We start from the raw sequence: 26,542 nt of genomic DNA on the forward strand, positions 1-26,542 counted from the left end.
TCTATCTCTTCTCTCCCTTTCTTTCCCTTCTCTGCCTTCTAGAACCATTACTCAATCCATTCCATCTTTAATACTCACTTCTGGAACCTTAGAACTGACTCATTTATTTGGAAATGAGTTTTGTTGAAAATGCTAATTTTAATTAAAGACCTAAGGGGCCATAAGAAGAAACAGGAGAGCCTGTGGGAAGGAAGGTCTGTCAGGTGGTGCGAAGGCCAGGGCATGTCCCACTGAGGTGGGCGGGTGTGCTGGGAGTACATTTGTTTGATGGGGTTAGGATTAGTGGATTTGTCAAGATGATCCAGGCACCACAGTCGTTGTGACTAAACCAGCTGTGAGTGTACCTAGAAGCTGTACTGGAACTTGCCTGTGGTTAGGGGCCTTAAATTGGGATGCCCAGTTCCTTTTAGGTGTTCCTTGGTGAACACGAGTCTTCTCAAAAGAGGTTGGAGATTCTGAGTAGGACTGTTAAGGACCAGGGGGAGGAAGGTCACCTTTATATTTAGATTATTATGAGGGGATATTTATTCAGCATGGTTTGCTGGAATGGGTTGTTTATTCATTTGGTCACTTCTGGATTGAATTTTAGAGCATGCATGTTTCTAAAGAAATAGATGTGTTTCTGGAGAGAGATAGTAATAGATGAATGATAAAGGCATAGGTTGGGGAAGGTTAGTTAGAAACTCTAAAATGTCTTACTTTTGAGGGGCAATGGGAAAATTAGTCCAGGAATGGGCTTGGAATACAGGTGCGTGTAAATAGACAGTAGGGGTCAAGGACAGATTAGTTCACTGCCCAGGCACTAATAAGCCAGCTGACTTTTGTTCTCATTTTAATGCCCTTTATATTTTCATTCACTGCAACATTTCATACATAGGCTAAAAAGAGATTGCCATAGTTGTGATAATAGCTCTTTGCCAACATGTGACAGGGCAGATAAACACCCGCCCCCATGTTTCCTACAGTGAGTTTGGTTTTGTAATCTAAAAGTCCCTTTTTGTTCATCCTGTGTTTTTTCTTAACCCAGAGGCTTGCTACTAAATACTGTTCTTCTTAGTCTTTCTGAAGCTCAGAACAAACATGCTTTTATAGAAACAATATAAATTCTATCCTTCTTAATCCCTACACTCCCCTTCTTACTAACCAGAGTACAAACACTTTTAGTGCTGAATGTCTCAGAGTTACCCCATAGCTGAGGAGCTGATGTATAGAATTTTAGTTTGTGGGTATTGTAATTTGGGGAGTTGTTGGTACTGTTGGCCACTGTTAAAATAATATATTCACTGGCATTTTCCTTGGGGGACTTTTAATTTTCTGTAGTGTTCAAAGTCCAGAGAAACCTGTAACATTCTACTTAAAATGTGATGGATATTTCCAAGTATGTTAATCTTCATTGGGGCTTGAACAAGAGCCACTCATTGCTATGATTACTTCTACAATGTGTTTTACAGTGGTTAAATGAGGAGAAAATTATCCAGAGGCTTGTGGAAATAGTTCATCCATCGCAAGAAGAAGATGTAAGTTCTCTTGTGTGATTTGTAAACTTGGTTGAAAAAAACTTTATTTGGGCACAGAGCATACTTGTATTAGATGTAAAGATGATCAGAGAAGACAGAACAGCAATAATTTGTTATTCTTGAAGTTGTCAGTTTTCTAAACAATATTACATTCTGCTGATACCCAGAAAATTTCAATAAATGTGCAAAAACAGGCCCTGTTCTAGCGCCACCTCCTTTCCAGAGCTGGGATTTTATGCTGAATCTGCCTGCCTTTGTTACAAACCTTCATCCATGCTGCTTTTTTGGATATCTTTAGCCCCATTGATGAGGCCACATCTGCACTCACGTTCTCTTGTCTGGCTAAAGGTTTGCAGGCAACAGGTCAGGATGTTGTTCACCATTGAACCCCTCTCTAACTTGGTTATTATACTTCCTGGACCTGAGTTTTAAGCTTGACAGGTTTGGCCTTTGTCCTGTGTGCTAAAGATTGACTTGGCAATAGGATTGAAGTTTGATTTGGAGTTTGCAGATTGAGCTATGTGCTGAGAGGACGCCTGCTGGGACCAGTGGGTGTGTGTCTCTCTAAGATCTAAAAGGTCACCACCTTAAGTATCAGACCAAGCCATATGAAATTGCCAGTAGTCAATCATTTTTACCTACAGACATGACAGTTCCATATGGTTCAACCTAATATCTACAAAGGAGTTGGTTTAAGGGCAGTTTAAAGTGTGTTGAGGGGTTTGGGGGCACCTCCTTTTATTCCTCCAGGTTGCAGGTTAGATGGGGGAGTGAGCACCATGGGTGAGCAGCACAAAGGAAGAGGCGTGGAGCCAGAAGGGAAATTTTCTGTGGCAGTGGATCTAACCCCTTCTACTCTGGTCCCTTGAAAAACTTTTGGTACCTGAGCTTTATTGAAGGGGCTGTCACTTCTACCTCATCCCTCCTTGGAACAGCACAGTGTGTACTCTCTTGCAATATTTGTCATTGTTGCCAGAGTTGACATGTCCAGTGAATACATGGATTGGGTGCTGGGGAGTACTGGAGTGTGAGAACCCCTGCTTAGAAGGAGCCTGCAGTCTAGTTAGTAAGTTCTGTGGGTATGGGAGCACATTTCCCACCAGTAAAAGTGTGGCTAGTGCAGGCTGTGGAGCCATGACAGGAGCATGGCAGGCCCCCTTTATAGGGAGTAATTTCTATGAATGAAGCTTACTCCTCACTATGTTCATGTTCTTCAGCAGAAGAATTTGATTGTTCAGCAGAATAGGAATAGGGTTGCTTGATAGGACCTGTCTGAAGGGCTCAGGAAACATTGATAAAGGAGAAGTCCAATTCTGCAGCAAGTTTTTGGAGAAGCAGAAAGCATTGTGGACATCAGCACTATCTCTACTTGAGTTAGAAGAAAGTCAGTTTTGCCTTTTGGACAGTCTTATTGATACTTCTGTTTTGTATTAAGTGATAAATTTCATGTTACAATTGTACTGACCAGTTTATATTTGTTAGGGAATTATTAGGCTTCTGACGAATCAGTGGGCTTGGATATCCTAGTGTGTGTTGCCATCTTAGCTGGAATATGGTTGTTCTACCTGTATTGGGAGAACAGTGTTCAGTCTTTGAATCATGCTTAGTTTTACATGCCACAGGAAAGCTCTGAGATCTTAGAGCTTTCCTATAAATATAGTATGTACTGAGAGAAGGTTTAGTATTTTTTACCCATTGATATCTTCCAGAAAGCTGTATTTGCTTTTTATTTTTTAAGCCACAGAAGTATGTGCATCTTTCTATGCTGATGAAAGTATATTTTGGGGATATCGGTTGAGTATCCCTTATCCGAAATGCTTGGAACCAAAAAATTTTGGATTTCACCTTTTTTTGAATTTTGGAATACATCTTATGTTTGCGTTATACTGTTGAGCATCTGAATTGAAAAATCTAAATGCCCTAATGAGCATTTCCTTTGAGTGTCATGTTTCAGATTTTGGTGCATTTTGGATTTCAGAATTTTGTATTTGGGACACTCAACCTGTATATTTTTTTCCAAGTATTCAATGGTAGAAAATTTTCCTTGTCAGAATTTTGATCATGTCCCCCTACACATAGTAAACTGTACTGTGCAATATTGTAAAGCTCATTAGCCGGACAGAATAAAATACTCAGGATGTTATTTCTTTTAGACTTGACTTTTTGCTCACTGCAGCTTGTGGCCAGTATGAATTTGTTATTTCTTAAGCAATTTTTCCCTCCATTTTTATTATAAATTTACCTTCTAATGTATTTTATAGTTAAATTTGTACTTTTTCCCTTTAGCGACATTCAAATGCATCACAGTCACTTTGTGAGATTGTTCGCCTGAGCAGAGACCAGATGTTACAAATTCAGAACAGTACAGAACCAGATCCCCTGCTTGCCACTCTAGAAAAGTATGTTTCAAACTCTGTTCTTGTTCCTTTTTCATATTGATGCTGTTTGGTGTGTTACCATCGTGAGTGATTGGTAAGTGCTCTTTATGTGGGATTCATGTCCCTGGAAAATAACTTTGGGTGGGTGAGCAGGTAGGAAAACCTCCTTGTCTCAGTGGAGATTGGCAGGGTGAGAAGGTAAATGAATGGCATTTATAACTAGAATTCTGTAGAGCCATCATAAGATGTAGTCACATCATAACTATAGTCCCTGCTTCCAAGGGTCTTTCGATGAGGAATAGTCTTGTGTACATACTAATTTGACACATTTTAGTAACCAGTTTTTATCAGGTCTTCTTCGGGTTTACTGTATCTTTGCAGTTGATTGGGGGTAACCTAAACAATCATTTCATGTTTAGGTAGAAGACAGCTTGGTGATAGGGTGCTATTTTTTCTAGATTCACACATTTTCAGAAAGAATGTCTGCTGTAAACATGAGCATGCATTTGATCTGCATTCAAACAGCTGAAAGTTATTTTAATAGAGAAAAATCAGGTATTTCCCTACTTGGAATAAATAAGTAGAAAGAGTGCATTCAGCTAGCATTGTTAAGTACTAATGACAATCTTGCTTCAATTTACTGCTATTGTTGTGTTTTTTGTTTTAATGATTTTGTCAGTTCTTTTTTAGTCCTTATATATTTTGAGGCGCTTTTGCATCTTTTGATGTAACTACCTGTAAGGCCCTTTTATTAAAATAAAACACTGTGTATTATTTCCTTGGCAAGTGTGAGACAGGCAAGGAATAATTTAGAGACAAGTTAGCTTGTTTTTAAACTTCATCTTCTGAGAAGTAAAGTTGTGTTTTCACAGCATGTATTGTAGAATAGGAAGGAGTTGACAAGTTCTCTAAAGCAGCAAAACTACAGGAGATGACTGGCTTTTGAGTAAAATGGCATTTTACCTGCCCCATTTTAGTAATTCTTGGCATGATGTCACATGTACTCCTTTTAAACATACAAGACATTCAGACACTAATTGTAGTATTAATTAGGTTGAACCTTATTAAAATTGACATTTGAGTAGGTTAAAAATGTTGAATATCAGTGGTTTCATATGGCTCCATATATTGCTTTCCACTAGAAATATAATAAAAGCCAGTGTAATTTTAAATGTTTTTATGCAGTCTTAGAAATCCAGCATGTATTTACACTAGTACATGTCAAATCAGATGAGTTAAATTTTGAGTGCTTGGTAGCCCCATGTAGTGAATGGCTTCCCATATTAGACTTTGCAGGATCAGCCCAAATGTCAGACTGCTCAGTAGTGACCGCAGATCTCTTTAGTGCCATTACAGCCCTCCAAACTTTATTTAGAACAAATGTGTGACCTCATCATCAGAGCTTATATGTGCACCAGCTTCCCCACCCCCACAAAAAGAGGATCTCACTCTGTTACCCAAGCTGGCATGCAGTGGCATGGTCATAGCTCACTGCAGCTCAGAACTCCTGGGTTACAGGAATGTGCTACCACGTCTGGTTAATTTTTTAAATATGTGAGATCTTGAACTCCTGGTTTAAAACAATCCTCCTCCCTTGGCCTCCCAAATTGGTAGGATTACAGGCTTGAGCCACCACACCCAGCCTGTATTTTTTTTTTTTTTTTTTTTTGTAAGATAGGGTCTCATCTGTTGCCTAGGTAAGAGTGCAGTGGCATCACCGTAGTTCACTGCAACCTCATACTCAGAGGCTCAAGCGATCCTCCTGCCTCACCGTCCCTAGTAGCTGTAACTACAGGCACATGCTACCACACCTGGCTAATGTCTCAAATTTTTTATAGAGATGGGATCTTGTTATGTTGCTTAGGCTGGTCTCGAACTCCTGACTTCAAATGATCCTCCCACTTGGCTTCCCAAAGTGCTGGGATTACAGGCTGTGAGCCACTACACCCAGCCCAGCTGTGTCTTTAGTTCTGAATCGAGCAACTAATTTCTGGAATGAAGATAGGTGTATGCTCAGAATTTATATCCTTAAATACTAGTTGGAGTACATTTCTTCAAATCCATGGATCTGTTGAGTCGGTGGTCCTGTGATATCACCGAATAAAATCTTTACTATACTTAACAGCAGGGAAGCTTAATCTGTAATGGTGCTTCCCACAGTCTTTGTGAGAATGAGACCCAACTCCTACTGATATCTGATAATGCTCCCACATTGTGACAGTTTTTGCAGTTTCCGTTGATTGAGTAAATACACAATGACAAAAGATTTTTATGAGTTTAATAAACTTGTATTAATCATAATAGTATCTGTATATATTTGACAAATATACTAATAGATATCTATACATTTGATAAATAAGTTATAGTTATTATATAATAATAATAAGCTGATAGATATTATTGGCAATACATAACATATAAATAACTTACCTAATTATAATACCAAACATCCCATAGGTTGGGTATTACTGTATATGTAAACAACAGATGTATAAATATAAGTATAGGTTAGTACTTAAAGAAAACTTTGAAATAAGCTAAGGTTAAAGAAGATGATAATAAAGAGTGGTATTGGTACCAAGAAATTGCTAAGAAAGTGGACTAAATTGTTAGATAATATTTATCTTGGGAAGCAATCTTGGCATAAATTGAATGCATTTCATTTAGTGGCTCTTGAAAATTTTTAAGTACAAAGCCCTTAGAACAAGTTGGATTTGATCCTCTTTGAGCCAGTTAGTTTTATAGAAGTGAGTCTTTCCTGTGGCTGCCCATATTTTAAAAAAATAAAGGTAAGTCATTGTCTCAAAGGCGTGGATAAAGAACATGGCTGGCTTCATGCATAAAACAACTCATATCTTGAGTTTTACTGGTGCTTATCCAAAAACTCCTGATTTTTTAAATGTGAAGGTGAATATATTTTCTCTCACATGTATATAAATACCTTTTTACTTAAAGAACATGAAGACATTCTTTTTATCCTTTTTGATAAGCTCCAGTCCTTTGTTTATTATTTCCTTCTGTGTTCGGTGACATTTTCATGTGTAAATAAGAATCAGAATATGGCACACCTACTGTGGTATTATTGCATCTTGACCATCAAGTTTGTGCTGGTTATTATGTTGCTCTTGTCCATTAGTAGAATTCTTTCATGGATGCAGTAGACTTCCAATTGCATGTAGCCATGAAGTGGCTAGAGCCTCTATTAGCCATTCCCTTGAGGCATCTGTATTTATGAAAGTGTGCTATTATTCTCTGATGAATAAGAGTACTATGAGTATATGGACATTTACAGTTGGATGTTGTGTTGGTATCCCGCCACCTGTGGTGAAGATGCTATTTGAAGAATATACATATTTACTGTAAAAGGCAGTCTGTTTTCCACAGCTCAGTTTCACATGTTTAGTCTGTAGACTGCTGTGTGTTGAGTGACTTTTACAGTACTCTTGGCTAGAGGTCTCATAAGCAATTTAGTGCTGGTCTGGGAGTACTTGAAAACATCTTCCTGCAATGGGACCCTCTGAAGTTAGGTAGATAATCAGTTTTGCTTTCCCCAAATATAAAGAGATTCTCTCCTACTTGCTGCCCGTAGCTTGGCAGCAGGTGGCCAAGGAACTGGTGTTCACACTAAGCACAGCTGTACTTTGGATGACTGGCATCTTTGCCAGGCGAGCAACAAGGGACAACCAAGCTGTGTGTCATGTTGTAAGAGAGATTCCATTTCTTAACTCACATGGATATGGAAAGTTGCTGAGATCCTAAGAAACAGATTTTCCTTGAGAATGTCCATATACATTTAATTAACAGATTACCCTTGTGTTTTATATTAATTGTGATCTTGCATATGTACGAGAGAAGTGTAATGGGAAGAGAATGCTTTTTGGGCAATAGTTCAATCAAATCCATTTCACTGCTGCCATGTTATTTTGATTTATTGAATTTTAATTGTAGAGTAAAATGCAGCAATTGATGTTCTCTTTTTCCTGTTTTAGATATTTGTTAATTACACATTCATGCCTTTGTAGGAAAACATTTATAGGTTGTAATTAGCCTTTTTGAAAGTTTTCACTCCTTTTGTGGGGGGTGAATGGTTCTGAGTCTTCTTACCACCCCCAGCCATCAACAACAACACAGCCATGGTCTGAGTGAGAGGTGACTTTCAGTCTTGAAGTATTTGTTGGCTTTCAACAAGATAAAGGCAAGCAGGGCCCAAACTAGTTTGCTAACGGAAAGAGATAGCTGTGTGTGTGTGTGTGTGTTGTTAGGGGCAGCTACATTTATAGTAAACAAGATCAATTGCCTGCCTTAATAAATATATAAAAGTTAAATATTGAGTAAAACAAATATGCCCAAGTGCAGTTGCACTCTTGTATGACACTCATCTTACTTGTGCTGTGATCTTTTTTCTGAAGTTGTTAGTGGAAAATGATGTTGCATTTAGCACTTGACTATTGATTTGTTTCCCTAGGCAAGAAATTATAGAGCAGCTTCTATCAAATATTTTCCACAAGGAGAAAAATGAATCAGCCATAGTCAGTGCAATCCAGATACTGCTGACTTTACTTGAGACACGACGACCAACGTAAGCTTTTCTTTTGTCTTAAGATTCTTAATGAACCATATTAAGGGTTAAGTTCTTGGTAGATAAGCTACAGTAGCATCCCCTTGAATTTCAGGTGTTGAATCTTTATCTTCTGTATAAATGTTAGCTTAGTTTTATATGAATACCATACATAGAGATGCAGTTGAAAAATAATTTGTTGAACACTATTTATTGGTAGTATTTAGACTCTAGTGATATTTGGAAAATGCTACTATAATAAATGCTATAACAAATTCAAAGCACATGTAATAGCTCAAACACGGAAAAGTTTATTTCTTGCTCATTAAAATTGAAAATAAGTATTCTAGTCAGTGGACAGCTGTCCTGGTGATTCAGTAACTCATTCCATCTCTTGATTCTTTTTTACGGATACTAACTTGGACCTTCAGGTTGCTTTTTTTCTAGGTTTCACATTTAAGGGCACTATAGTTTATGAGAGTCTTTCAAAATGGATAGCCAGGTGGTTTAAGCCCTTAAGGAAGAATTTATGCTAAGTGTTTCATAATCAGGAATATAATCTGTTTTTGCCCTTGTGGCCTTTAGCCCTCCAACCAGCCATTTAATGTTTTAATGTTTGTCTTGTTGTTCTTTTTTAAGAGATGGGGTCTCACTCCGTTACATAGGCTGGAGTACAGTGGCACCATCATAGCTCACTGTAACCTAGAGCGCCTGGGCTTAAGCAATTCCCCTACCTCAGCCTCCTGAGTAGCCAGTACTACAGGCGTGTGCCATCATGCTCAGCTGATATACTATGTTATTTTTTATAATTTATGTACAATGCTAATTTACTTATTAACATGATTTTCCAACTGTTCTTGGAGCATGAGAATTTGAAGAGATATGTATAAGTAAGTGTTCCAGAATTGTATGATCAAGAGATTGGAATTTTTATTTTCTCCTTCAATAATGGATCCATTCAGTAAGCAGGGGACATGAAGAGGAGGACAGATTGAGTCTGCTGTCATTACATGAAAACTTTAGCTATCCAAGGTTTTTGAATTTACTTTTAGTGGTATAATTTTGGCTTCTAGCAAAATGGTGAAGACAGCCTTACCAGCCCTTGCTAACCAAATTCCTGATCTCTGTTGCTGGTTTGTGAGGCTTTGGTCAATACTAACGGAAGGGCAGTGTGGCAGCACTGCTTCAAGTGTGCTATAATTTGGGGATTGTTTGTCTATCTGTGTCTTCCCAGGCAAATCTTATTTTAAATAAAATAAACAATAACTTATTAATCAAGTGTTGCAGGACTTGCTACTCATGCTGCAAGGCCATTGCACCATCTCTTAAAGTGGCTTAAAACATGTTAGATGATGCTGTAAGTTTTATATGGACTACTCTGACTTGAGAAATAAATGAAAAAAATAAAACATTTTTACATATGGAAGTGAAAAAACCACATACGTGTACAACTTAAATAGAGCAAACAGGCCGGGTGCAGTGGCTCACGCCTATAATCCTAGCACTCTGGGAGGCCGAGGCGGGCAGATTGCCTGAGGTCAGGAGTTCGAAACCAGCCTGAGCAAGAGCGAGACCCTGTCTCTACTATAAATAGAAAGAAATTAATTGGCCAACTAATATATGTAGAAAAAAATTAGCTGGGCATGGTGGCGCATGCCTGTAGTCCCAGCTACTCAGGAGGCTGAGGCAGGAGGATCGCTTGAGCCCAGGATTTTGAGGTTGCTGTGAGCTAGGCTGACGCCACGGCACTCACTCAAGCCTGGGCAACAAAGTGAAACTCTGTCTCAAAAAAAAAAAAAAAAAAAAAAATAGAGCAAACAGAGAAGACAATAATAAAAGAAATAATGGAGAGAAATTTCTGACCATAAGGAACTTATCCTCAAACCAGAACAGTTTACCAAATACTAAGCAAGATTAAATTATTAAAATAAGACTCAGATCCTAACTTTATCCTGATAAGATTTATGAATCCCAAGGATGAAGAGTAAATCTTAGAAGTATTGAATAAGGAAAAATAGGCTACCTATGAAGCCAGTGAGATCACCAGAGATCTCATTTGTGAAGCTTAATACTGAAAAACAGAGGGCAGGATTGTGAGCCTGGAACACTCATGTTGATGTGTGAGAGCAAAAGAGGGATTTTTGTGTGTATAAGGATTCAGTGTTCCATCTGTGTACTGCTCATGACATAAAATGACTTAAAGATGGCCTTTACCAAAGCCAAACATAAAATATAAGAATAAAGAACTTAAAATAAGGAAATACATTGGCAAATTATCCCCAAGAAATGGGTAGAGATGTGAAAATTAATATTATTGTGAAATTTAAATGTTAAGAATAAACAAAATAAGTCAGATGTTGAAAGAATGGAATAAATTCAGGTTATTTTAACAAAACTCAAGAAATAAAGAGAAGGGGTAAATTATTATGTATTATAGTTCTCATACTGGGCAGCTGAAGTACATTCTTATATATAGTATATTTCTTCATCTTGATAAAATTATGATTCAGATAAGGGTTTTGTTTGTTTGTTTGTTTTTTGAGACAGAGTCTCACTCCCAGGCTAGAGTTCCATGGCATCAGCCTAGCTCACAACAACTCAAGTGATCCTATTGCCTCAGCCTTACAAGTAGCTGGGACTACAGGCATGTGCCACCATGCCTGGCTCATTTTTTCTATATATTTTTAGTTGTCCAGCTAATTTCTTTCTATTTTTAGTAGAAGACAGGGTCTCGCTCTTGCTCAGGCTGGTTTCGAACTCCTAACCTTGAGCGATCCACCTCCCTCAGCCTCCCAGAGTGCTGAAATTACAGGCATGAGCTATTGCGCCCGGCCCAGATAGGTTTTTTTTTAAATAAATGTAGTAGAGTAACAGTAAGTAATGTAACTCCCAAAGCACCTTAGAGAGAAGGGAGAGTAAAGAAACCCTGAGAACTACAGACACAAGGATAATTTGCACACACCTGAAAACCCTTACGAGAAGTACTAGTGGCAGGGTGAAAGACCAGAGAAACGTCCATTATAGTGTAGACCCAAGGAAGGGAGCAGCAGCCCTTGGAAGAAATGTCTCCCCCCCCCCCAAATCCTTCTCTATTCCTGACCCTACTGAACAAATCTCCTAAGCCACTGAGTAAAGGGTAGTAAACCTTTTAGCCCTGAAGACATAGGTAAAGGCCATTTATAGTAGGATGAAGGGACCAGGAAAAAAACCTCTATCCGATGTAGACACAGAACACATTTTGGGTCCAGACCATTAGAGAATGTCCTACTCCTGGAATAAGGGAAGGATTACAGAGAGGGGCCCCATCCCTAAGACCTGGGGACACTTCTGCTTATGAATGAGGTTGAACAAAACAGAGCATTTCCCTCCACCCTACCGCTCTCCAACAAGCCTTCGAGCATTGAGTGACAAGTAACAATAACTTACTGGTGGAGCAAAAGCTAGTGGTGAAGGAGACTCTCCCAAGGAATAGCAGCAGACTTAAAGGGAAGACCTAAACTGGGTGAAGCAGACGTTGAGAAAAGCTTGGCAAACTGGGCCTGTCAGTACATGGTAACTTGATGAATTTGAAATCATTAGTATACTGACGGAAATCATAGTAACAACAAAACCCAACCCTAGCTCAGCTGCTGACTAGATTGATTCAAACCCACACTAAAGACGTAGTAAAAAGACATGTCCATTCTTACATAAATACTATTTATATCAGCTTCTTCTATCTTATCCAAGATTTCTAGCTATCAACCAAAATTGCAAGAAACAAGATAAAAAGAACCCCAACAAACTCTCATGAGAAAAGGCAATCAATAGAACTAGACTCAAAGTGTGAGAGAATTTAAATAGAAATATGATTATCATGTTAAAGACTGGTGGGAAAAGTGGACAATACCCAAACAAATGAAGAACATTAACATGGAGATGGAAGATGGTATGGAAATGCTAGAAGTGAAAAACACCGTAGCAGAAATGAAGAATGCCTTTGGATATTGGTGAACTTTGACATAGTTGAGGAGAGAATCAGGATAGGGCATTAGGAATTACCCATACTGAACATGAAGAGTAAAACAAAAAAGACACTTGTCAGCTGGTAAGGCCTAGAAATAATGACATGCCGTTAGGAACAAGTACAGCGAGTACCCAGAACTTGGATTCTAATACCATTCTCCAATAAAGGAAACCAGGGTTCATTCGAGAATTGGCTGTTTCTGTACCTGGAGCAGGACATATACAAGATGAGTCTGGAACATATAGTGCCAGAAAGTAAAGAAGTGCTCAAAATTTTAAAAATATATTTTAAAACTCCAAATCATGTCATCTGTCAAAGGGACATTGGACCCAACTGAAAGAGCTCTCAGTGGTCAAAGCTGGAATAATTTGCATAGTAAAAGAGTGTTTGTATTGAAACTCAAATTATAAAATACATATTTATAAGTCCATACTGATAAAAAGAAATGACTGAATAAATAAATGGGGGAAAGGAGGCACATCTCTCATGTAGAATTCCAAATAGGTTATGTAGATGATCCTCACCTCTTAAGTGTGGGCTATGCATAGTGGCTTCCTGCTACAGTACGGAAAAAGATAAAAAGTGTAACTTCACAGTGGAGAAACCTGACAAACACTACCTCAGCCAGATAATCAAAGTCAACAGCCAGTGGTAAGTTATGTTGATAGTAGATACCTTTTATATGATGTATTGAAGATCACACTTTACCCATGTGGTCTTCCTCTCAAAGGCCCATAGCCATGAGAAAAACATCACAGTGTCCCAATTGAGGGACATTCTGCAGAATACCTGACCAATACTAAAACTGTCAAGGTAATTAAAAACAAACAAAGGTCTGTCACAGCCAAGAAGAGGGTAAGGTGACAAGAGAACTAAATATGATATATCCTGGATGGGATTCAAGAACAAAGACATAAAGGAAATCTAAATAAAGTATGGATTTTATGCATCAGTGTTGGTTTGTTATTTGTGACAAATGTACAATACTACATTTTCCCTAAACCTTACTTTCCCCCCTATTCACAATAAATTATTAATAACAGGGAAAACCATGTGTATGTAGCTCATATGGGAACTCTACTTTCTTTGTTTTTCTATATACCTAAAATTATTCTAATAATAGTTGACAGACATTTAGACAAAAAAAAAATCTGTAAGAATATAGAAGACCTAGACAACAGTAGCAATCCACATGCAAAGTTCCTCAATAAAATATTAGCAAATCAAGTCTTAACAGTATATTATATAGTTACTGTGACACAACCTAAGTATGGTTTTTCTTGGGAATGCAATCCACATGCAAAGTTCCTCAATAAAATATTAGCAAATCAAGTCTTAACAGTATATTATATAGTTACTGTGACACAAGCTAAGTATGGTTTTTCTTGGGAATGCAAGGCTCATTCATCTTTCAGCCATCATCAAGTGAACAAACTAATGAAACAAAACCATATGATCATTCTGTTACGTTACTTAATGGTAAAACCTTTCAGCAAATTATTAATAGAAAGGAAGTTGGAAATTGGTAAGTCCTCTTTTAAAAAACCCATAACTAACGTCATTCTTAATGGTCAAAGACTGAAGTGATTTCCTCTAAAATTGGAGAACATGGCAAGGATACTCACCATCACCACTGCTGTTTAATAAGCTCATGCTGGAGGTCCATGTGAGTATACTAAGGCAGGAAAGAAATATTAGGTTATTAAGTATGAAGTGTCCGATTTCCTTACATACTAAGTTTGATAGTTGATATCTTTGACATTTCAATTTGACACTTATTTGTTTTTTTTTTTTAATTCTTTAAGAAATTTTATTATTTTAAATTCCATCACAATGTTTTTTTTTAATTCTTTAAGAAATTTTTTATTATTTTAAATTCCATCACAATGTGTTTTTTTTTTTAATTCTTTAAGAAATTTTATTATTTTAAATTCCATCACAATGTTTTTGTTTTTTTTTAATTTGACACTTCTTGTGAAGGTACATCTCAGTCTTTCAAACAACACATTTTGGCTTATGATTATCTTGCAAATTTATTTTTAGAGCAATTTTTGTGAAACCATGGATAAGTAAAAGAAATTTGTGTCATTTTTAAATATGAGTTCCCTCGTGAAATCAGTGCAGTGCAGACAGCTCCAGATATCAACAAAGTGTTTGGGAAGGATGTGGCTAATGAATGCACAGTCTTTCGGTGGTTTAAGAAGTTCCATTCTGCTGATTTTAATCTTGAAAATGAGCCACATGGGCGGCCTGAGACCAAGGTGGATAAAGATGAGCTGAAAGATGTAGTGGAAGTGAATCCATCTCCACCTGCGTGTGAATTAGCAACAAGGTTTGACATCACTATTCCAACAATATTGGACCATTGGAAACAAATCAGCAAGGTAAAGAAACTGGATAGATGGGTCCTGCATGAATTAAACAAGCATCAGAGGAGAAATCGCCTTGAAGCTTGCCTGTCTTTGCTGTCACAACTTAGAGGTGAACCATTTCTACACTGTATTGTTAAGTGTGATGAAAAGTGAATTCTTTTTGACAAGTTCAAGCACTCACAGTGGTTGGATAAAGTGCCGAAACACAGTCCAAAACTGAACATTCATCAAGAAAAGCTAAGGTGTCTAATGTTCCAGTGTTGATGTTACCTACTATAGCTTCATGAAGCCTGGTCAGTCGATTATAGTGGATGTCTGCTGCAACCAAGTGGACAATATGATGAGGATGCTTGTGATTAAGTAGCCAAGTTTGGTCAATAGAAACAAGCCAATCAATCCTCTTGTAAGACAAGGCTCAACCACATGTTGCACAAACGCTGCTCAAACTACCGCAGCAGGACTTGGAAACTCTCTGTCATCCGCGGTATTCACCAGACCTTGCACCAACTATTGCTTCTTTCAGGCTTTGGACCACTTCTTGCAAAGAAAAATATTTACTTCTCATCAAGCTGTACAAAACATCTTTCATGATTTCATCTCCACTCATTCTCTAGGCTGCTTTGCTACTGGCATAAATAAGCTACCATTAAGATGGCAAGATTGTGTCAATAGTTTAGGCCCGTAGTTTGGTTAATTGTACTACTTCTTGTTTGAGATATAATGAACTACACTTCTGATTTGAAATTGGACATTTCACTTTTAATGACCTGATACAAGACATCCAGATTTGAAAGGATGATATAAAACTGAACCTGTTTCACAGATGTCAGGATTGTTTTTGTAGAACATCCTAAAAAATACGTAAAAAACTCCTAGAACTAAAGAGTAAATTTAGCAAGATTGCAGGATACAAAGTCAGTATTCAAAAATTAATTTCAGTTCCATATAGTTAGAAAAATGAACATTGGAATTTGAAATTTTAATGAAGTATCATCTGTTGCACAAAGAAGAGGAAACAGATATAAATCTAACAAAATGTGTGCAAAGTTTAATACCAAAAACTATAAAATATTAATGAAATTGAAGATGACATAAGTAAATGGGAGAAATACTATGTTCATGGATTAGAAGATTCAATATTGTTAAGATGTCACTTCTCCCCAAACTGACATATAGATTCAGTACAATTCTGATCAAAATCTAAGCAGGGTTTTTTCTAGAAATCATCAAACTAATAGTAAAATTTTATGGAAAATCAAAGCAAGTACCATAACCAAAGCAATTTTACAAGAGAAAATAAAATGGGAGTATTCACCCTTTAATTTCAAGACTTAGTACAAAGCTATAGTAATCAGAACAGTGTGATGAAAAAATAGGAATAGACATAAAGATCACTGGAACAGAACAGAGTCCAGAAGTAGACCCACACACAAACAGTCGAGTGATTTTTGACAGAGGTATGGAGGCCATTCAATCGATAATGGATAGCATTTTCAATAAGTGCTCCTGGAACTGTTGGACATCCATATGCAAAAATATTGGTCCTTGACATGCCTTGCAGATTGTGTAAAAATTAACTCAATATGGATCATAGAACTAATGTAAATCCCAAAACTATTAACAGTTCTAGAAGAAAACAGGAGGAAATCTTTGTCCCTGGGAAGTTGACAACTCAGACTACATTAAAATTTTAAAAATCTGCTCTTTAAAAGACTCTTAAGAAAATTAAAAGACGTGTGAGAAAGGACTTATATCCAGATGTATAAAGAGTACTCAAAACTTAATAACAAGAAAACAGCCCAATTTCAAGGTCAAAAGATTTGAGCAGTTAAAGGAAAAAAGGTGTGTGTGTGTGTGTGTGTGTGTGTATGTATCAAATGCATGAAACGATGGCCAAGATCTTCATGAAATTCAAGTTAAAATAACATTGAGATACCACTATACACTTTTTGAACAACTTGTATTTGTCTATGACTGTAAATATCATCAAATAAAAATATTAATATTTTGCCTTAAAACAATAGTAATTTTTTCATGGTTCTGAGTACCAGAAGTTCAAGATCAGGTTATCAGCAATGCTACATTCCCTCCAAAGGCCCTAAGGGAGAACCATTCCTTGCCTCTTCCAGCTTCCAGTAGCTGTTGGCATTCCTTGACTTGTGTCCGCCTCTCTGCATTGTCTTTCCATCTCCTTTTCCTTTGTGTGTCCGTCTTTCCTCTTCTCTCTCAAAAAGGTGTTTGTGATGTTATTTAGGGCCCACCTGGATAATCCAGTATAAATCATCTCAAGATCTTTAATTACATCTTCAAAAACCCTTTTTCAAATGAGGTGATATTCACAGGCTCTGGGGATTAGGATGTGGGCATGTCTTTTTGGGGGCTACCGTTCAGCCCACTTCATAGCTAAACCAAACAACAGATTGGACAACACACAGTACTGGTGATGAGCAGATAATGTCTCACATGTGGCTGCTGGGAATGCAAAGTGATACAGCCACTTTATAAAAATGCCAATTTCTTATAAAGTTAAAGAGACACTTATGTCATCCAGTAATATCTTAGTATTTACCCAGGTAAATTTAAAAGCTATGCTGTACAAAAACTTATACATGAATGTTTGTCACTTTACTCATAATTGCCAAAAACTCTAAATAACCAAATTTCCTTAAACCTGTGAGTGGAAACTAACACATCTATACAGTGCATTCCTACTCAATGATAAAAACAACTGCTAAAATACATGACAGTACCTTTCCAAATACAAGTTCTAAATTTAATATAGCTCTTATTCAGATGGCAACATGGTTTTTGTCTTGGATTTGGTGCATTATTACATATATTTAGAAGAATAAAGATATGAGACTAACCTAACAAAACTTGAGCAAGACAAGTTACTGGGGTTACTTGCCTCTTACATACATACATGTAACAATGATCACAGCAAGATGAATCAGAAGTGTTTCCTAACCTGCTGCATATTAAAATGCAGCATTATTATAATAAATACAGAAGTGTGATACCAGTATAAAGTGTTATAAAGCACCATGGATGTTGATTATAGGACCTAGGTCAGGACTGGTACATAAATTGACACTATGTATTTAGATGAATGAATAGAACTTACGAATGATTAAGAAATTTTATTATATGACTTAATATGGTTTTTTATATAAGTGAAGAGAGTGATTATTCTAGAAGCATGGCTAAAAAGTGACTTACCACTTGGGGAAAAATATCATGTCTATACCTGTTATTTTATACAAAAGTAAAATTCCAGATGAATTAAATTTAAAATACTAGAAGATAAAATACACAAGAATATGCAGATACTTACAGGATTATGGGGTTGTGACAAACTTAAAGCATGGCTCCGTAGACAGAAACTATAATCAATAAGTTACATTTAGGCACATAAATTACTAAAACCCCTGTATGTTAAAAAAAAAAGCACTATAATCAAAGCAGGTCTTTTCCCTCTTTCTAATAATTGGGTTTTTGACTAGTCCATGTAGTTTTCAGAGTTAGTAATCAATTACATGTGTAGAATATTTTCAAGCAATAGTCATAATAATAACAACCATTCCCTAGGTGTTCACTGTATGGTCAGCCTTTACACATTAGTGTGGTCTTCAGAGCTGTCCTGGGAGAGATGTTCTGGAGCGACCCCCACTTTTCCACATTATGACAAATAACTGATAAATGAAGAGCCTGGATTTGGGCTCAGGCAGACTCACTCCAGCAACCACATTATTAACTACTACTTTTCGTTGCTGTGGAGTTGACACACCCCTTTCAAGTATATCTTTTAATTTGAACTTTATGTCCACAGTTTTAGTTCTCCTCCCTAATGTTCTTCCCCTCCTGGACTCTGCCCTGCCCCCACTTTGAGAATTATTGTGCCCTGTAGTCTCTAGCACCAGTTGGGATTTGGGAATCTTATTCCACATGTAAATGTTTCTCAATAGGGAGTAGGTTATAATTAATATAAACTGACCTTTATGTAGAAGAATAATTTAAACCTTTTAAGTAGGAAACAATGTTGATTACCCCAGAAAAACTGTATGGAACAAGTACAGGCCTGTTTATTAATAATATCCCAAACTGGCAGGCAATATCGCGTGCCCTATAATTCAGGGATTGGATCTCCTTTTGCTTTCCAGATTTTTCTGGTCAGTTAGAGACCTGCTATTTATATAATAATCATAAGGAGTTAGGAGGCATAGAATGAGAATGAATCCCATATAGTTCTTTGGATTTTTTTTTTTTTCCCCCAAAGACAGGTCTTGCTCTATTGCCCAGGCTGGTCTTGAACTCCTGGCCTCAAGTGATCCTCCCATCTTGGCCTCTCAAAGTATTAGGATTATAAGGCATGAGCCACTGCACCCAGCCCATGTGTGGGTTTTTTTTTTTGTTTGTTTGTTTTTGTTTTTTTTTTTTTACCTGACCCTGTAACCCTTTGGATTTCAGGTCATATTGGCTAATCCCCATGGAGGTTTTATTTGCACCCACTTCTGTCTTCTTATACTTTCTCCATATCCTTTTGCAGCTAGAAGTGTTGATATAATCATTATATAGTTATGTAATCATTAGGTATGGACGTACATGGTTGCTACCTTGGATGATTTGTTATCATAATAACTAAAATTACCTTCTTTGTTTCAAGATTTGAAGGCCATATAGAAATCTGCCCACCAGGAATGAGTCATTCAGCTTGTTCAGTCAACAAGAGTGTCCTAGAAGCCATCAGAGGAAGACTTGGGTCTTTTCATGAACTCTTGCTTGAGCCACCCAAGGTAGGGGAGCTATCTTGAGCATGGCTGGCCAACCAGTAGTTTGATGTAAACAGTCATTCAAAAGTATATGAACCTAGGGAGTAACAGAACTGGCTGTGATCTGCACGTACAAAATATTTAAAAGGCACACTGCCATTTGTTTTTACTGCTTTGAGCAGAGAATGGTGTAGAATTAAATTTATTAAAGTATTTATCTGCTTAAGAAACTCAGCTTTTCATTCTTCTATAAATTCTTAGGTATTTACATGATAAAATAAGCAATTTTCTTCTCATGGGCTGTTCTTTTCACATCTTTGAGGTAAAGTTAATCTTTCAGAAGCTGGTCTTTGAGATTATGTTTTCTTAATCAGAATTGAAGCAGTATAATAGTCTGCTGGACAGATGACCCTATTTAAGAAATAGTAGGTTGGAATTGTGTACAACATGGAAAGAATGCTACTAGGTGTGTTAGTTTTTCAGTACAGAGCATCCACGTGCTAATTTTAAAATGACCATTTACTCATTGAGCTTTGTCAACAATCTATAAATGGTATTCTATTTCACCCCAAATCCTTTGATCGGTGCAGGTTTAGATTAGATTAAAAGGCGCTTGCTTTTGGCATCTAGGATGAAAGATTAAATTCTGTGACAGTTATAGTCCCACCACCACTTCTTTTCACTTTCCTTTTTTCTTCTGCCTTGTATCATTGGATCCAGTATCCTCTGTAATATGTATCTCTGCTTATCTACTGTGTGAGTTTTTGGGAATTTAGAATACTAGTTTCTTGTTTCTAAATTATATGTTTTCTGTTTATTTAACCATTTGGGGAGGAGAGAGAGTCCAGAATAATTTATATCTGTAACCAAGGAAGTCTGTTTCAGCTTCCAGATCATCTTTTCAGACACATTAGGATATCAGCGAGCAAGCAGTGGTTCTACCGCTGCACTCAGAGTTTTGTCATCCTGCTGGTTCCATCCCAGCCACGTCTTTTTGTCTGCATTCAGCCTGTGTTGGATGTGCGTGGACCACAGTGTTTGTGCTCACTCTCACCGAAAGTGCCTCTGTTATAGTTTTACAATTACAGTCAGTGGCATCCTTCATACCAGTCCTAGGAAGAAGAGAATAGTAAGGAAAGAAGAAAAAGTGATTTAGGAGAAGAGGAGAGAACATCACAAGTAGAATTCAGAGGTGGGAGAAGGAAGTGTGAGAAAAGAATGTGTATGAGGAAGGGCCTGATCTATGTTTTTAGGTTGTCTGCTCTTCTTTCTGGGGGCACAAGCAGGCAGCTTCTGATTCTTCTTGACCCTGTTTCAGAAATAAGACAGTGTCTTGTTTGGGCTTCTCTTCTCCTCCCAGGAGTGAGGGAATTCAGTTTGTACCTGATTTGACTATATGATGTGCTGTGTAAGTGGATCCATGAAGCTTTTTTAAAAATATCGGTTAGAGCTGTCTTATTGTGAGCCTTACCATTCCATTAGGACTTGAGAGGATAGAGTAGGAGGCGGTGTGGGTGCTGTGTGGATGGGGGGACAGTCAGAAAGGGTGACCCAACTGGTAGGTTGTAATTTGTTACCCTTTCCTGTCAGACATCTAAGATTCTGGAAGTTCTGCTTCTGTCCTTTGTGATTTCAAACTATAGAAACTCCCTTTTATGGACAAGAACAGGTTTAGGTTGGTTACGTTTCAGAGTTGTGATCCAGGGGTAACTTCTGAATTGGTATTTTTATCACAGATTTGACAGATTGAGGACTGTATTCCAAAACCACTTATAACTTGTTTTAGCTTCTTGGATTTCTGGTCAGATTTTGAAATATCTTACTTTTCCTCCCATGGCTTTTGTAGATTTCTGCTTTCTTCCCATGACGGTTTGGAATTCTGGAGCAGGGGAACACCTGATTTTTTTTAACAATATTTGTAGTCTATGGAAAATTACTTAATTTTTTTTTTTTTTACATACTTGGTTATTTTATCATATCTTAAATATATCAGTAGCAGCTTTAGATTTTTTTAGGTGTAGGATTCAGGCCAAATTATTTGCAGGGTTAGTTAATCTAGTGTTATGTCTTAGCACATATATGTTTTGCTTGTTTGTTTGTTTAACTGGGTTTAATTGGAAAGCTTTTCTCCCTCAGAAAAGTGTCATGAAGACTACATGGGGTGTGCTGGACCCTCCTGTGGGGAATACCCGGTTGAATGTGATTAGGTTGATATCCAGCCTGCTTCAAACCAATACCAGCAGTATAAATGGGGACCTCATGGAGCTGAACAGCATTGGAGTCATATTGGTGAGATTCCCCTTCAGACGTTTTAATTTTCCATTGATATTCATGGATATTTAACTCAAGTTACAACCATACAAATTTATAATATGTGTCAATTACTTTTCTTGGTCTGAGCACAAATGGTGTTTAATACAGTTTTTGCCTTGAGTTTGTCATACTTGTTGAATGCTTGTAATTGTTCAGTAGTCATTTATTGTTGCTGTGTGTAAAGAACTGTAATATAGGGTTTCAAAGATTATTAAGAGACATACGTCTTTTCCTCAAACTTAGTCTCATAGGACGTTGACTGCTGGGCATACCATTGTTTTTTATTAAGAATTAGCAAAGGGCCGAGCCTTTATCTTCACTCCACTGGGATGTGTCTGGGGCTGTATGGTCTTTTGATTTGAGTCTAAATTCCTTTGGAGACCGCTGTTAGTCTGCTTATCAATGGAAGGGAGAAGGAAAAGCCCCTGGAATTATCTGGGGTTCCCTAGCCCCTGACTTCCCCAGCTCCATGGTTTGTGCTTAGAATCCACCAGCCCCACTGCGGACACCATGCTGGCTCTGTCCATTCTGCCACCCACACACAGAAGGCACGAGGGTTAACACTTAGCAGGCCTCACAAGACATCTGGTCACATCATACATTTGGGGGAGAGTTGGGGGTGTTTCAAGGGAGGTGTTTGCTTTCTACATGATGAGCATTGTAATGTTCATCTTACATACACTGCTCATGTGATCCTGTACATAAAATTCCTGTGGGAGAGAGAGTATCTGTTTTTCAGATCATGCTTAGAGAGGGAATACGTCCGTGGCTAGCCAAGATTTGAATTCACCTCATTTCAAGCCCATGTGTGCTTTATCAACCACACCATTGTGCTTCCTAGCATCACTTAAATATTTTTAGTTATGTTTCAGCTTTGGGTTAAAGGACGTATCAGTATAGAGCATAGAAAACAGGAACAATTTGGAGAAAGAAAAGAAAACGTAAAAGATTATAGTTTCTTTGGTAGCATAGTCATTGTCCTCTGGGGACATTTTGCCCTACCCTCTGGCTAGTGTATAAAACTCCAGGAATATAACCTTCTATTCCTGCCTCTGGAGTTCTCCTTGAAGTTATTGGTTGCTAGTCCCTTCATTCTATTAATAAAAGTATACAACTATTGTCAGTTTATTCTACTGTTAATAATTTTATTTATTGTTTAATTCTGTTATCGATCTGTCACCCAGTCTGTAGTGCAGTGGCGCCATCATAGCTCACTGCAACTTCAAATTCCTTGGATCAGGTGATCCTCCTGCCTCAGCCTCTCCAATAGCTAGGGTTATAGGCGCTCGTCACCACATTTGGCTAATTTTTAAATTTTTTGTAGAGATTAGGTCTCGCTATCTTCTCCATGCTAGTCTTGAACTTCTGGGCTCAAGTGATCCTCCTGCCTGTGCCTCACAAAGTGCTGGGGTCACAGGTGTGAGCCACTAACTACACTGGCCTCTATAAAGCTACTTTTGAGTAGTGATAAATTTTTATAATGACAGGGGTCATTAATCATTATTTTTTTGTTTTGAGATTGGATAACCAGATTTAACCATATCCTGAATACATACTTTATGCATTTTGTTCTTTTATAAGTTGTCTTTTCTTTTTGTAATTTTCAAGTAATTTGGAAAACCCTTGTGCTTCCAGGAGATTCATATAATCACCTCTCATACCTCATTTGTTTTTGCTGAGAGTTCTGGGAGTTTTTGAATGCTAGAGTGCTGATTCTTTGTTGTGAGCACCTCAGGGTTGGGGACCATATTTTTATCTTCCTCTGTCCCCCATACTGCACCTAGCACATTACCCTGTACAAAAGCCATCAGTATTCATTGGATCAAAATGAAATTCTTATACATTTCTTTGTAAACTATTGAAAATCTACAGAGCTTCATATTTGTGTTTAGTTGCTTTGAAAAAGTTTGAGAAACTTAACTATTATCTTCATATGTTTGTTGTACTAGATTTCATGCAAATTCTGGCATGTTGAATGAGCAGATAACATGTCATTTAGGCTATGAAGTGGTGTTTTAAACCTTCTTTAAGATACAGTAGTCCCCCTCACCTGCAGGGAATACCTTCCAAGTCCCCCACTGGATCCCTGAAACCCACAGATAGGAAACCTATATATATATACACACATACATACATACACACATTATGTGTTCTTTTAATACATACATACCTATGATAAAGTTTAATTTATAAATTAGGCACAGGAAGAGATCAACAATAATAAAAAATAGGTAGACTATAATAAAAGTTATGTGAATGCAGTCTCTTTCTCTCTCAACATCTTACTGTACTGCACCCACCTGTTTTCAAACCATGGAAAATGGAACCGTGGTTGAGTGAGGACTGCCATAAACTTGTGTTTCTTTTCATTGGTCCCATTGGACTGAGAGCACATCCTTTTACTTTTAGCTATTAAATCACTAATCTGCAAATGTATTAAAGTAGAGACTTAAACATTGAGTTAAGCTTAAAACTGAATAAAAGAAAACTTTTTTTTGTAGGACATGTTCTTCAAATATACATGGAATAACTTTTTGCATACCCAAGTGGAAATTTGTATTGCGCTGATTCTTGCAAGTCCTTTTGAAAACACAGAAAATGCAACAATTACTGATCAGGACTCCACTGGTGACAATTTGTTACTGAAACATGTAAGCTTATTTGCTCTCGTTTTTCTTTTCCTGATTTGAATCCCTGTAGTGCTCAGAGGATCTGAGTAAATGTATTACCACATGGCATTTGATATAACACATTGACTGCCACATTAAAAAAAAAAATCTTTTTCCTTGGGGGCCATGATGTTTTATTATAAAAATAGAATAAAAGCTTCAAAAACAAAATGATCCTACTAATTGAATGAAAAATTTATTTTTTATTGTTTTCTGTGTGTGAGTCATATGCAACTTGAAAAATAGTTCTTGCAGCTCCCAAGGTGAAGAGACATGTGAGTTACATACGCTTCATGAGGCCCCAGCCTCAAAACTAGTGTGAGTTAAATATAACTCACACGGCAGTTAATGTGTTAACCAGTACGTCACAGCTACATTTAGCTTACTGGGTTATATGTGTAGCACTGTTCTGTTTAACCTAGAGTTCTAGTTCACTTTAAAATTTTGATGCTTTGACATTTATATAAATGTTAACTAGAATATTCTTTTTTATTTAGCTTTTCCAAAAATGTCAATTAATAGAACGAATACTTGAAGCCTGGGAAATGAATGAGAAGAAACAGTAAGTAAATTGTTTTTTTGGAAGGAATTCAGTTTGATGTATAATTTGAAGAAAATATCCCCCATTGTCCTAGTAAGGGAAAAATGAAAATAATTACATGGTACCATCCACTTCACAATTTAAACAGTTTTCCGAGGACTTCCAGGTCATTTCATTGTAGCAGATATTTTTCTAGTAATTTACTTTTAGATCCTCCTGTCTTTCTACCTCTCTTGTGGGGAAACCAGGGAGTTGGAAGTACTCCCCACCTCTGTGCTCCCTTTGAAATTTCCTGATCCTTGTTAAATGGCTGTTTTTCTGAGAATAATGCAGAGTTGAATGAAAAGAGTTGTGAGTTAAACTTAAGTCCTCCTTCGTGATGATTTAACTCAGCATATTTGTCCTGCTCACCTTCCATGCAGAACAGAACAAGGTACGTGTTCTCATTGTGAAGAAGAGTCACTTCATGCATGGAACTAGAGGGAAAAAATTGCTTAATATTTTTTAGAAAATTTTCATTAGCTGATGGCAAGGTTATATGAAGCATTAGTTGATACATGTAAGTAGCTTTGTCACGTAGGACTTTTTCTTAGTGATGTTGTCTATAACAAACATTCCTCTCTGGTGCCCTGGAAGCTTTTATGACACTCCTAGATTCAGAAGCAGATAGTTATAGGGTATGTTTAGAAAACACTCTCAAGGCATTCTTACATTTGTTTTTAAGTCAAATTTATTGATATAATTCTCATATGTCAAAACTCATTCATTTTAGGAGTATAGTCCTAGGAATTCTGACTGATGGATGAAGTCATATAATCACCACCACAATCAGAACATTTTCATCACCCCAAAAAGTTGTCTCATGGTCCTTTGTGGTTGGTCCCTTCCCAGGAGTTTTCTTGCTTTGTGGCTCTGTTCACATTCATTTGTGATCCCTGGTAGAGCTAGGTGACTCATGGGAGGTGTCAGCTTTACTTTGTGAGGTTTGATTTTTTTAAAAATTGTTTATTAAGCACTGCTAGAATTTTGATTTGACTGTATGTGGGAAATTGGTATTTAGTTTGTGTGTGGGAAGAGGCTAGTATTGGTAGACCTCAGACGCATTCTTCCAAATGGAGCTCCTTTGGGGTGCTGTGTGTAGCCCACGTGCCATCTCTGGTTATATGTCTGACCTCCTGTCCTTTCTCCAACTCCTTCTCTGGCCGTGGCTAAGGGGTCCTTTGCATTCTACTCTTTCTGTGAGGCCATCTTCTGAAGGCCTGGGGAATAACATTCCCCGCATCTGGAGGGGTCTTGAAGGAGCTTTCCTCATATTTCCTTGCACCAGCAGCCTAAAATTGGAAGCCTGGGCCAGGTTTGATATGGCCTTTTGTTTTCACCTGTGAGCTTCAGGGGAGCACAGGAAAGTAACTAAGAAGC

The 26,542-nt window shown here is 37.4% G+C and overlaps 1 protein-coding gene across 22 annotated transcripts in view; it reads left to right on the forward strand.

The window, feature by feature from the left end:
- PPP6R3 (protein phosphatase 6 regulatory subunit 3) overlaps positions 1-26,542 on the forward strand; it is a 147,789-nt gene that overhangs the window by 79,476 nt on the left and 41,771 nt on the right. For all 22 annotated transcript variants that reach the window (XM_012757457.3, XM_012757460.3, XM_012757468.3 and 19 more), the window contains 7 exons: positions 1,452-1,517; positions 3,804-3,916; positions 8,361-8,474; positions 19,495-19,624; positions 21,737-21,889; positions 24,415-24,564; positions 25,080-25,144. In XM_012757457.3, coding sequence (XP_012612911.1) covers positions 1,452-1,517; positions 3,804-3,916; positions 8,361-8,474; positions 19,495-19,624; positions 21,737-21,889; positions 24,415-24,564; positions 25,080-25,144 — 791 coding nt within the window. The remainder of the gene's footprint in view (positions 1-1,451; positions 1,518-3,803; positions 3,917-8,360; positions 8,475-19,494; positions 19,625-21,736; positions 21,890-24,414; positions 24,565-25,079; positions 25,145-26,542) is intronic.

This window comes from Microcebus murinus, chromosome 4 (assembly GCF_040939455.1).
Source record: "Microcebus murinus isolate Inina chromosome 4, M.murinus_Inina_mat1.0, whole genome shotgun sequence".
NCBI classification, from domain to species: Eukaryota; Metazoa; Chordata; class Mammalia; order Primates; family Cheirogaleidae; genus Microcebus; species Microcebus murinus.